Here is a 12,924-nt window from a genome sequence, read left to right on the forward strand (position 1 = left end):
CTTCTTCCTCTCTCTTTCCCTTTCCTTGTCGCCTTCTTAGTAATTATAGGTATTCACAGAGCACAGAGCAGATGGGCAATGATCAGTATAATTCAGTGTTTCTCAAACTGTGCTCCGCGGAGCCCTGATACATCTCCAGGGGCTCCGCGAGGCTGACAAACTGGAAACACTGATAGGTACAGCACATACAATCAGTGGACCGCTGGGGCTCCGCATAATTTTTTACACATGTAAAGGGCTCGGGAGCCCAAAAAGTTTGAGAACCGCTGGTATAATTAATGCAATATAATCCCTTGCAAAAGCAGCTCACTTAGGAGTCTGAATGGATACAGTGAACATGAATGCCACACCCCATGTTCATGAAACCCACTAATGTCAAAGGCATAAGTCCCATTTGAAGCACTTTGGATCAGACCCTAAGTGAGAAATTACCACACACCTCTTTTCATCAGAGCACCGTAAGCTGCATGGTAGGACAATTTAGCATTTGACTGTGTTAGCACCTATATAACCCTCCGACGTTTCCCTTCCTGCACATCTCTCTGACAGCTGCTTCCCCTAAGGCTAGGCTAAAATGAAAATCTTCAGCTGAAAAACCTAAATACATTAACTGCTCTAAGTGGTGCAAATTTGTGAGTGATTATTTAATAACGTCAGGTCCTTCTGTGTTATTGATTCCAAACTGGGCCTACACCCTGAAATCAAAGTGGAAGTCTGTAAGAATAATCAATGGTGTGAAATAGCCTATTTCCCTCTAATATAGGAAAGGACAATTTGTTCCTTCCCATGATATCTGTATGAATGAATTAGGTGAATGCTACATTTTATTTTATTTCTTTTCCAGATTTTTAAATGTGCCCAGAATTCTTCCTATGTTTCCTAGTAGCTTCCCATTTTTTCATCCTTATTAATACAGCCTAAAACTATTTCAAATATAATATTAATGGATCAGTCCAGTCACAATTCACTTATTCACTGTTATGGCTCCTGGTTTTTTTTTTTTTTTTTTTGTACCAATCTCCTAAATAACAGTCCCTGACGATAGCAGACCCCCACCAGCATTATTGTACACAAGAGTGGAATGAGTAGATTGCCATTTGATTATAGATAACAAAAGAGTCTCTTATTATGCATTATAATTCAGCCATTTAGAAGGATCAGAGACTGGAATTTAATTGAGATTAGCAGTGTTAAGATCCCAGAGTGTTGCCAAAACACCTATATGTGTTCCATTCTTTTAAGTCCCTTCCTGAACTTAAGTCAATGAGACCTGTGCTCCTAACTAACTTAAGTGCCTTTGGAAATCTCACTGCCAAAACCTAGTTAAATGCAATGGCAGTTCTGTACCCCCAAGTCCTCTAGATTCTTTTCAAATCCCAACAATAATTAACAGAGTTGGAAAATAGCATTTGAGTCAACCAGTTTTATCCCAAGCACGTTGTAGGATCACTTGTACTAGTATATTCGTTCAAGTCTTATTTTATCTGTCCCCAATCACTTGCACTGATGGCTCATTGAACACTGTGGCTACGTCTACACTGCAGGCTTTTTGAGCAAGAACAGTTGTTCTTGCACAAAAACTTGCTGGGTGTCTACACTGCATGCACGTTCTTGCGCAAGTAAATTTACAGTACAGCATTGTAAAACAGGGCTTCTTCCGGAAGAGTTATTCCTCTCCCCACAAGGAAAAAGCCCTCTTGTGCAAGAGCTCTTCCACAAGAAGGCAATGTAGACAGGCAACATGAATTTCTTGCTCAAGAAACCACTATGGCTAAAATGGCCATCAGAGCTTTCTTACGCAAGAGAGCGTCCACACTGCCGTGGACGCTCTTGCACAAAAGTACATCTCTTGCGCAAAAGCACATGGCAGTGTGGACGTGCTCTTGTGGAAGTCCTTTTGCACAAGAACTCTTGCAGTGTAGACACAGCCTTTGTGTCCAGCTCAATACCCAATTGTTTTTAGTGTTAAGAACTTCCCCCCAATGCATGCCCTTCATTCCCTGCATGCCACTTCTCCTTGTCCTAACTTCATCTGAGACTAAACAATCCCTTTCTTGTTTCCCTGAAGTTGTTTATAGACTGTAATCATGTCACGTGAGTCTTCTCTTGTCTAGACTAGACACATTAAGCTCTCGTAAGTTTCACTCTCTGGGACTTACCATGCCACTTTTGTTATCCATCTTTGTGTTGTCTCTAGTATTCTCATATTGCTCCTAGGTGAAGGAGGCTGGAACTAAACATAATGGTCTAGGTCTGGGCCCACCAAGGTTGAATAGAGTTGAATTTTTTTTACTACATTTCCTGTTGAAAAATGCTATTTTATCAAAAACAAAATGTTTTGCGGACCCATGTTGATTTTGATGGGTAGGTTATACAGGTCCAGGATGGAATGTCCACAGAGAAGGATTCAAATATCCAACCCCAAACTTCCATAATGCCAGACAAGTACCTGAAGTACCAAGCTATTAGTTAAACGTAGATTTCAGCCTCTGATTTGGAAAAGAGCAGGCCCGCCAATGGCGGCGGGGAGCAAAAGAGGCAACTGCCCTGAGGCCCAGCAATTCTAAAGGGTATAGAGTTCCCCAGCCACTACTGGGGCAACACCGAGTGCCCTGGGCCCTTTAAATTGCCACTTGAGCACCACATGGCGCACTCTGAGTGGTGCTGCGGGCTGGCTTTCCTGGTCCTTCTCCTTTTGCTCAAGGCCCTGTCCCTTCTAGGAGCACAGAGTGGCCCTTCCCCAATTTGCCCAGAGTCCCACCATGGCTGTCTGCTCACCTCAAGTAAGGACTTGAACATTCCTGATGAATGGTCTAGCCACCAAGCTATTGGCTCTTTTGGGGGTGGTCTTAATTTCTGTCTCTCTCATGTGAAAAATGTCAAAAAGTTTCATTTCATTCCGTGTTGGAATGAAACCAAATTTTGAAACAAAACAATTGTTTCTTGTCCAGTCCTAATATAGGATGATGGTATTAACTCCCCCATTTGCAATGTTATCTCTCTGCCACATGGCCAGTTAGATCTAGACTAAAGTTTTTGGTCAAATAGCTTGTTTGCCCAAAAAATGCAGTTTCAGGGAGACCAAAACTATAAGTGGATGTGCATGGAATCTGTCAAATAGCTTTGGCTGAATAAAAATTAAAAAATTCAAATTAACCCTTGTAACTATTTCTGAAACAACGTTTCAGCATTTCATTTCTAGTGACATTTTGTTTAGAAATTTTACATGACACCCAGGTAATGACATCCATTAAAAAAAAAAAACTTAAAAGGTAACCAATATCTGAAAATGTAACAAAACTTTAAAAAAAATGTAGATAAAAAATTTAAATAAAATATTTTGTTTAACCTGAATTTTCATTTTGTGAATAAAAAAAAAGAACATTTGCTCCATTGTACTGTGAATAACAGTATTGTCTTTTAATTAAAACATAAGAATGGCCATAGTAGGACACACATAAGGTTAATCTAGCCCAGTATCCTGTCTTTTGACAATGGTCAATACCAGGAGCTTCAGAGGGAATGAACAGAACTGGTAACCAACAAGTGATCCATCCCTGGCCAATAGCCTTTTAGGGACCTATCTTCCATGAACTTCTCTAGTTCTTTTTTGAACCTGTTATTGTCTTGGCCTTCATAACATCATCTGGTAAAATTATACTTATAAAATAGAAAGGCACATGAATACATTGAAACATGATTTAAGGACCATTTACCATAGTGGCCACCCTCATTTTAGTAATCCTGAGGCTTCCTGTAAAATTTGTCTCAGCTTTTAATCAAACTGCACTTCTACTAGATACAGGCAGTCCCCGGGTTACATACAAGATAGGGACTGTAGGTTTGTTCTTAAGTTGAATTTGTATGTAAGTCGGAACTGGTACATATTGTAGGGGAAACTCTAGCCAAACATTTCTCCAGAGCTCAGTTTTATTCTCCCACACCTCACTTCCCTCAGTCCTTTATTCTCAAGCTGAGGTGTCTGCTGAGAAAAGCCACTCCGCGTCTCCCTGGTCTGCTGGGGGGCGGAGGGGGGCGCTAGCTTCGCGTCTCCCTGGTCTGCTGGGGGGAAGCAGCTAGTGCGGGGTTGCCTCACCCCATTTGTCAGTAGGGATCTGATGTAAGTCGGATCCAGGTAACCCGGGGACTGCCTGTAACTGTTTTCTGAACCGGCTTCAGCTATTGTAACTGTGATTCTCCAGTTACTGTACCAGTGCATGAATAGTTTATCCATGTGCTTCTGCCTCCATCAGCCAGACCTACTGCTTAGCATAAAGACATTCTCTGAACAACCATAGTTCAAAACAAATCCGTCATATGATTAGAAATAAAGTAATATTTTCATATAAGGCAATATCTGATGTGTCTCAGTGCTTAGCAAGGGATTACCAAAGAAAAGGGAATGTTTGCAAGGGGCACTGGCGAGCACAACAGTGAAAGAGGCTTTTAACAAATGCGAGGTTCCTGCTAAGGTGATGCACACAATTTATAGAAACAAACGTCCAAAAGACTTACTCTGTAGTCACTAGATGTCACATAAAATATGGGGAGGAAGGCCAGCCAAATGATGCATGTTGTGTACATTGTGAAGCCGATAAACTTGGCTTCGTTGAAGTTCTCTGGGCACTTCCTTGTTTTGAAGGCATATACAGTGCATAAGACTACAAGGATTACATCGTACGTTAAGGAGATTAACATACTGGAATCCTTGACATTGCATTTCAATATGACAGTCTCCCTTTTCTCAGGAAGAGTATATCGTCTGGTGCCTGGGGACTCCAGTATAAGCCACACAGACACCACCACAATCTGTACCAAGATGAGGCTCAGGCAGATGACGACCTGAGAACTGGGACTGATGAATTTAGGCCGTTGAGCCCCATTCTTCACACCGTTAAATATTCTGGCTATGCAGTTGGTCTTTGTCAGCAGGGCGGCGTAGCAAACTGAAAAGGAACTGCCCAGCCCCAAGCGGCGTAAGGTGCAGATGGCTGGAGAAGGCTTGGCTATGAAGAAGAATGTCATGCTGTATGATAGGAAGACCCCAAAGAGTAATATGTAACACAGTTCACGGCCGGAAGCTTTGACCAAGGGAGTGTTGTTGTGCTTGATAAAGACTGCCGCGACCATGAAGGTACAAATAAAACCCAGACATGCAATAGTAACGGGGCCTATTGCCCAGGCATCTTCCCACTTGACGTAGTCTTCTGGTAGGTCATAACAGCCAGTCAGGTCAGCAGAGGGCCACTGCCCAGGCCCACAGTCTGCACAAGTAAATTCATCAGCCAGGTATTCAAAGGGCTCACAGGCAATGCAGATCCAACAGCAGACATCTCCTGGCTGCATACTCTTCATTTCATTAGGAGCGCAGGGGTCACTACACTGGGAAGTGGGGATGGAGTTTCTGGACCAATGAATTGAATCTACATCCAGGGACAAGGTTTCCGCCCAGTGACCAACCTTCAGATAGGAGTATTTATCTCCAATGTACTGGAAATTGAACACGTTGTATCGGCCTATCCCATCTCCATAGGTGTCAAATTTGACCACGCTGTCCGCAGCATTGGAAGGATTAAATGGAGCTGTCAAAACAGAAGGAGAAGAAATGAACATTATAACTCTAAGCATTTTTCTTTCTTTTGGAACGCATATCCATCTAGGAAGACACTGTCAGTCTTTTAGACCCTCTCAAGTGAGTGAAGTATTTTGATCCCATAAATCAATTACAAAATGTTCATATTGGTAGAAGCACCTGTTCAAGGAACAGCTATATTATGAATGCCCAAATGAACAAAGTTAGCTCTGAGATGTTACTGCAACTCTAAGGGAAGTAAGCTTTCCAATAACAAAGAACACACACTATAAATCTAAATGACCTAAATATTATTTCTTAAATTATGTCTTGTTGTGGCAGTCACCTATGAAAACTGTCTTTCCAAGCTAATGCTATGCACATGGGCTACATTTCAAAATTAGACACATCTGGAAGTATATGAAATGCATGGCAGAACACTTCATTTGAAAAAAATCCTTTCCAGGATCTCTTCCTTTTCTAATATCTCAATTTCCCACTGTTTTGGTTTCAGAATGTTTCATTCTACTGATTGTTGAGAATTTCTCTGTAGATCGTTGGCAGCTCGTGGACCAAGAATCAGAGGACGAGAAGCAGTTCACATCTAACTATTCTTTCAAACGCACGTTCTAAATATCCACAGAGTCAGACTTGAACACTCCCTATGCTGGTAAGGACTGAACAATGTAGCATTTATCATTTGAAAGGCCCTTCCCCCAGACTTACAAAGGCATCTCATATTTGACCTAAGAGCAAGATACTAATGAGCTCGATAAAAGTTATATCCAAATGTGTAATGGCTCAAATCCTCAGCTCGTGTAAAATGGACAAAGCTCTATTGAAGCCAGTGGAGCTATGACAGTTTACACTGGCTCTGGTTTACATCTGGTTCAATACAGATTGAATCTCTAAAGTCTGGGACTCTCTGGTCTGGCAACAGCTGTGGCCAGGCCGGACCAGAGAAATTGCTGGACTACAGAGCGCTGGCTAGACAGGTTCAGGGGCGGGGCTGGTGGTGGAGGAGAGCAGCACTGGTCAGGGCCAGGAACTGGCACCCAGGAGTAGGGCTGACAGCCAGGAGGGGAGCCTTGACCTCCACTGGTCTGGCAAACTCCTGGTTCGGGACTGCTCCCATCCCCAGGGTGCTGGACCAGGGAGGTCTCACCTGTATTTTTTTGAAGTTTGCTATGCTCATATTAACTTACAAGAATAAACACAATTGACAAAGCTCATATTTAACTTATTTATACTGAATGTGCTATTCCATGGATGAACTAACGATTTACAGTACATGTCTGAGATTGTATATTGCTACTTTCCTGTTTTAAAATACGCATTTCATTGATCTACATAGTTTCTGAATTTTTCATCTTGGACCTAGTTGAATTAAAAATGAATTGAACATGGACAGCAACTGCTTGGACATCACACGTTCTTCAACTACCCTTGTTCCTGGTGCAACGATCACAGAGGTAGGTCATGCTCATAGATGACTTTCTAGCGACCTTAGAGATTTAGGATAATAGCCGCCACCTTTTTCCCTATTCGGTTGCAGGCCAATCCTTTCCCGTCCACCCAAGGGCATTATCCCACACTTGCTGGAGGAAGATGGAAGAGGAGAGCTCTCTTGTAGCCTGTGACTGTAAGAAAACAACCACCTAGCATGAGAAATTTAGCAGTTCTGCTGCACCTGAAAAGGAAGTTGCTAGACAAATGCACATAATTTTAAACCCTGCAAATGCCTGGAAAGGTTGTAATGTCAGGAGAGAAGGGGAAGAGAACTTTAACCAAACCATGCAAAACCCTCTGATATCTCCATTGAATGCATAATCCTAACCCTTTGGCTGTGTCTACATTGGCAAGGTTTTGCTCAAAAGTGGCAGCTTTTGTGCAAAATCTTGCCACCTGTCTACACTGGCCGCGAGTATTTGCGCAAGAACACTTACGTTGTAATATACAAAATCAGTGCTTCTTGTGCAAATACTCTGACGCTCCCACTCAGGGATAAGTCCTCTTGCGCAAGTGTTCTTGCGCAAGAGGCCAGTGTAGACAGGTAACATCAATTTCTTGCGCAAGAAAGCCCGATGGCTAAAATGGCCATCAGAGCTTTCTTGCACAAGACAGCGTCTATACTGGCACGGATGCTTTTGCGCAAAAGCAAATCTTTTGCGCAAAGGCACATGCCAGTATAGACGCTCTCTTGTGCAAACTTTTAACGGAAAAACTCTTCCATTAAAAGTATTTGCGCAAAATAATGCCAGTGTAGACGCAGCCTTCCCGTAGTCTCTTGTGGTTTAGGAAAGGGGATCATTTTTGGCAGGAGCTTAGTGTTATTCAACCCTGCAGGACATTTTAAAGGGTTCTCTCTGCAAGCAGTAGTTTGGATCTTGGCAGTATAAAATTAAGCCAAAGAGAGGATTTCTTTGGAAAGATTTGATTGAGAGGGTGTGTCATGAGGGATGGCCAGCAGCCTGGGGACTAATGGGCTAACTGTATCTAGTCAGGTAGCAGTCAGCCAATAGAAATGCAGGTAGAGATACATGTCTCTCTCCAAGAAAAAGTCTTCATAATATGTAAGTAGGGTAAAGTCTAGATATATCCATCAGGTTTTATTGTTTTGTTTTGGGAATTTGGATCTGATGTCTGTGTTGTTAGAAATGGGTTTCCCTCTCTTTTGTAACTAAGTCCTGAGCCCATGGTGAATTTTGGTGACTTTTTCCATCTAGTCATTATGCTTGCAATGGCAGTATTGTTTTAATTATAAAAATTCTTTCTTTTTTTTAATTACCCTGGTATTGGTTTATTTCTGTGTCCTGGAAAATCAGTCTGTGCGATCTACATGCCTCTAACGAGGGGACAGCAATCACAGACTGCAATTTGTATTTTCTCTTCTCTTTTTCAAGCTCTTTGGTGAAAAGAGCGTGGGGGTGCCCTGGCGTTGGTTTCAAGTGTCCACCCCTGTTTGTGGGTTCAAAAGCACTTGATGGTGGCAGCGGATTTCCCAAAATCTGGATATTAGGATTTTGGGGGGAGTTTTTGTACCAAAGCCTGTAGAGATCAGGTTTTGGGTTGCTTTTGCGGGCCCCTACTTCTATATTCTTTGTGCCAGAGTGGGGAATCAGCCTTGACAGGGTGCTATAGAAGTGAGGAGACATTCCAGAATTTCCGGCCATGCCGCTGTATCTTTTTATTGCATCCTAAAAAAATTAGGAATCCATCATACTTTGCTTGACCACATTGATTTTTGTTACAGCTCTTCTTTGTTAAGCTGTCCGGCATGTGCTGCTGCGGCCCTCCAACTCGCTTGGGGAATGGATAAAAACTCATGAACTGGAACTGTGACCTTCTGTGGGGAATCAATATTGTAGCACTTCAGACTGTTAAAGCTCTGGAGGGTTTTGGCTTTTTCCACAAGCTGAGGTTCACAAAGGGAATGAAAAATTATTAAAAATGTAAAAGGAAGTGGCAATTACCATGTGATTTATTGTACCTATCGTGCGGTAACACAAAAGGTGAACAGCATCATTGGCAGGAAGTGAAAGTGTATTTACTGCTGATGGGCAATAAAAGATTCCTTTGCTAGTGTGTCTGGTGATGAAAGTGGTCTCACTGCTCTTGCTGGGATAAATCTCCCTTTATCTGCCCTCCCCTGTCTCACATTATGGTTGGTTAATAGCTTTAATTCTGGCAAACTCTTATTTACATAAGCCAAGCCCTTTAGTTACAGATGTAATTTCTCCCTCCAGGTTAAAATCTACTCACCCCAAGACATCCCAAAGAAATGGACTGTGTCGTTTAAAAGAATGCACAGCCAAATTCCGCTCCCCTTATGTGACAGCTGCTTCTGGGCTGACATAGCAGATGGCAGCGGGAGCTCCAGGAGCTAAGGCTTTGTGGCTGTGGAGTGGCATTACCAGGGAGGGGCACTTTAAAACACGCTGATCTATCTAGCTCCTCCCATTGTTTTCACTTCAGCAGGCAGTGACACGAGGCAAAGCACTGAGTAAAGAAATGGTGCATACACTGCACCTGCCCAAGAGCAGTCCCATGACACAGGTACCCGCTTCCTCTTGTTCCAGGAAGGGGGAGGGTATTACTGATGAGTTATACCAGCTGCACATTAATTGGCTGTGCGGGGGGTTGGCGCAAAAGCTGCACCCATTGCTGTTTCCCCACTTCTCACCCGTATGCCCAGTGGTGGCCTGTCCATACAGGCGAACTAAATGGTCGCCTAGGGTGCCAAGATAATCGGCCATTGAGGGCTTTGGAGGCGGGGGCGCCGATCGCACACTGATTGCGCGTTTCGCCTAGGGTGCCAGGTGCTGGCAGCTCGTCTAGGGCCGCCCCTGTATATGCCTCTGCAAGGTAGGAAGCAGGGATAAAGCTCGGCTTTCTCTTGAGAGTTGACTCTCAAGGACTGGGTAGTCTAGGTGTAAGGGAAGCTCTTATTCCCCTGTGAGGATGGCACAATCGAGCCCAGTGAGACTCCTGGCGGAACAAAGCATTGTCTTGCACGAGTAAGTGGAGCAGACATGTCCCCAGAACAGCCAGGCCTCCCTGAAATGACGTCCCCACGAAACAAGCAGCAAACACACAATACCGGACAATGAGAGGAAAGGTTAAACCAGTTCCTCTCCCTGTGCTTTCAGCCGGAAGCACCATCAATATAAAATCATAATGCAGCACTTAACAGCCCTTCAGTAATGGGCTGTCGTTGCCACAGTCTCATTTCATTATTCATAACGCTTAGGAAGAGTGTGGAAGCTGTTAGCACTCACTTAATTTTGACTGTTTAGTCACGGGGCAGCAACAGATCAAATCCTGAGAGGTGCTGAGCAACTGGAGCTAGAGGGTGCAACTAGCCTCAGAATCAGAGGCTGGAACTGGCACGTGCTTGAGCTCCCCTTGAAGCATGTGACTTCATGGGCCTGCTCATGTGCTTACAAATAGGTAGGTGCTTAAGTGCTTGGCTGGTTGAGGGCCAGAGTTCTTACATCTTGTAGTAGTAACCCCACTATTGCAACATGGTTACCAGAAAGGATTATCAGTACTAAAAAAATACCTTTTCCATATGTCTACAAATATTGGCAATCGGGCATGGTCCTAGACAGCCCTGCACACTGGTGGCAAAGAGCTACAGAAAGTCAGGCCCCGTAAGCACAGTTACATGTGTGCTTAACGTTAAGCATTCAAGTGGTTGACTGCAGTGAAGCAGGCGCAAAAAGGGTTTGTGGGATAAGGGTCTAAGCTTGTAAAGCCAATCTGTCTTGCAGTTCAAGTGATCGACTTGAATTCAATCTATTTAGAGCACGAATGGGTACAGTACGTGTCACCAGACATTTGGATCTGGCCTGCTGCAGCCCAGTGGGACCCTCAGGCAGGCTTCCTGGCTGCTACAGCTGCAGACGCTGCTCAAAGCGACCGCCTGCAGGGGCCGGCGTGTGTGTCTCTGCACCGTGTACCCCTTAGGGATGAGGGAGCCATGGGTCTCCTTGTGCTGCACATGCCCGCAAGCACTGCCCTTGCAGTTTCCAGCCTATGGGAGGCTGTGAGGGTGATGCTGGGGGCGGGGACAGGGCACGGAGACCTCCCCTTCCCACAAGGGGCACAGGCTGTGCAAAGATACTCAGATTGGGCCCAGTCAACAAATGATCTGCTCGGGCCCTGCAACTCCTTTTAACGGTGCCTGCTGGGCTCTGATTGGCTGCTTCTCCACAGCCTTTCTAGGCAGGTGGGTAATTGAGGTTTATAAATATTTGGTAGAGATCCTGAAGTTTCTGGTCTCTGTCAGTGGGATTAGAGAAGATGCGATTGTATCTAAGGGCTTGGCTATAGACGATAGATCGTATGGTGTGTTCTGGATGGGAGCTGGAGGCATATAGGTAACTGTAGGAGTCAGTGGGTTTTCTGTAGAGAGTGGTGTCTAATTTGCCATTGGTGATTTGTACTGTGGTGTCCAGGAACATGCGTTCACTTTTTTTTATTGTATCACTTTGGTATATATGGTTGTGCTGATTTTCTTCCACATATTGATCTGAGGAAGTCTGTCTGGCCCACGAAAGCTCATCATCTAATAAACCATCTTGTTAGTCTTTTAAGTGCTACATAGTCCTGTATTTTGTTTCAACTACACCAGACTAACACGGCTACATTTCTATCACTATTCTTGGCTGGGATGATTTAGTTGAGATAGGTCCTGCTTTTAGCAGGGGTTTGGACTCAATGATCTTCTGAGGTCTATTCCAGCCCTATAATTCTAAGAGGTTTAAATATATTAGTTACTGGGAAACTTACAGAAAAGGTGAACTTAGGGAAAAGAGATGAGCTTCATTTTGACAGTTAGATATGGTTTATGCATGGGCAGGGAGGGACTCTGAAGAATACCCAGCATGTGTTTGGCACAGTACTTAACATATAAATGCCACTTTAGAGAAAATAACACTTGCAGCAGCTGAAATCATGGAAATAGCAGCAGATATGCTTAAATGTGAGAAAAAACAGTGTCTTAAATAAAATAAACACCTGTTCTGTTCTTGCAGAATGTAATCTTCCAAAACAAGGTGCAGATTAGAGATAGCTCAGTAGCACAGAGACAGCTCATTAATAACATGCCTTGACAAAAGTGTTCTCAGCTCTCGCACTTTCCTAAGCCTTGATTTCACGTGGGCCAGAAACAAATGTAAGAATGCATATTGTGCGTACTGAAACTACCTTCCTCACTAGCCTATCCACCCCACAACCCAGTGATAAACGGCACCTCATGAAGTGAATCTGGAAATGAAAAGGTTTCTGATTAGACCTATGAAATGTTGACGTTTCCTAGAAAGTTATGTAAAACCCCTTTAGTAGCACTAGATGGCGGTAGAAAAACTATCAATAGATGATGTAAGTGTGGAAAAGAGGACATTTATGCAAGGAGATAATATGAAAACTGCACTTTCTATTAATCCCCATTCCTCCATTTCAGGTGCCCATTAATTGTCTTGGCAAAGCCTTACAAGAAAGGTTTTTGATAATTCAACAAGACACATGATATTTGGGACTCATGAGCTCCTCTTGTCACCTGACCTCATGAAGTATCCAGCAGGACTCAACGAGTTAATTTAACTTTGATTTCTCTTTGATGTAGCTACATAGACATTGGTGGAGCGGAAGCAATTTACTTGCACTGTGATTACATTTCAACCAAAACAGAGCATTGAATCAGATCTCACTGGCACCTGTTTTGACATCTGTATCACCCCAGGGAGTTCAGCAGGGTTCCTCCTGATTCACACTAATGTCACCAAGACTCAGACCCAGAGTGATCTCAACACTGCTGCTCAAATCACCACACTTTATATTAAGGTCCA

At 43.6% G+C, this 12,924-nt stretch overlaps 1 protein-coding gene across 5 annotated transcripts in view; it reads right to left on the reverse strand.

Annotated features, from left to right (window-relative positions):
* Nucleotides 1-12,924, reverse strand: part of GRM3 (glutamate metabotropic receptor 3) — a 171,080-nt gene that overhangs the window by 16,604 nt on the left and 141,552 nt on the right. For all 5 annotated transcript variants that reach the window (XM_075926200.1, XM_025181676.2, XM_025181677.2 and 2 more), the window contains one exon: nt 4,516-5,582. In XM_075926200.1, coding sequence (XP_075782315.1) covers nt 4,516-5,582 — 1,067 coding nt within the window. The remainder of the gene's footprint in view (nt 1-4,515; nt 5,583-12,924) is intronic.

This window comes from Pelodiscus sinensis, chromosome 1 (assembly GCF_049634645.1).
Source record: "Pelodiscus sinensis isolate JC-2024 chromosome 1, ASM4963464v1, whole genome shotgun sequence".
NCBI lineage: Eukaryota > Metazoa > Chordata > Testudines > Trionychidae > Pelodiscus > Pelodiscus sinensis.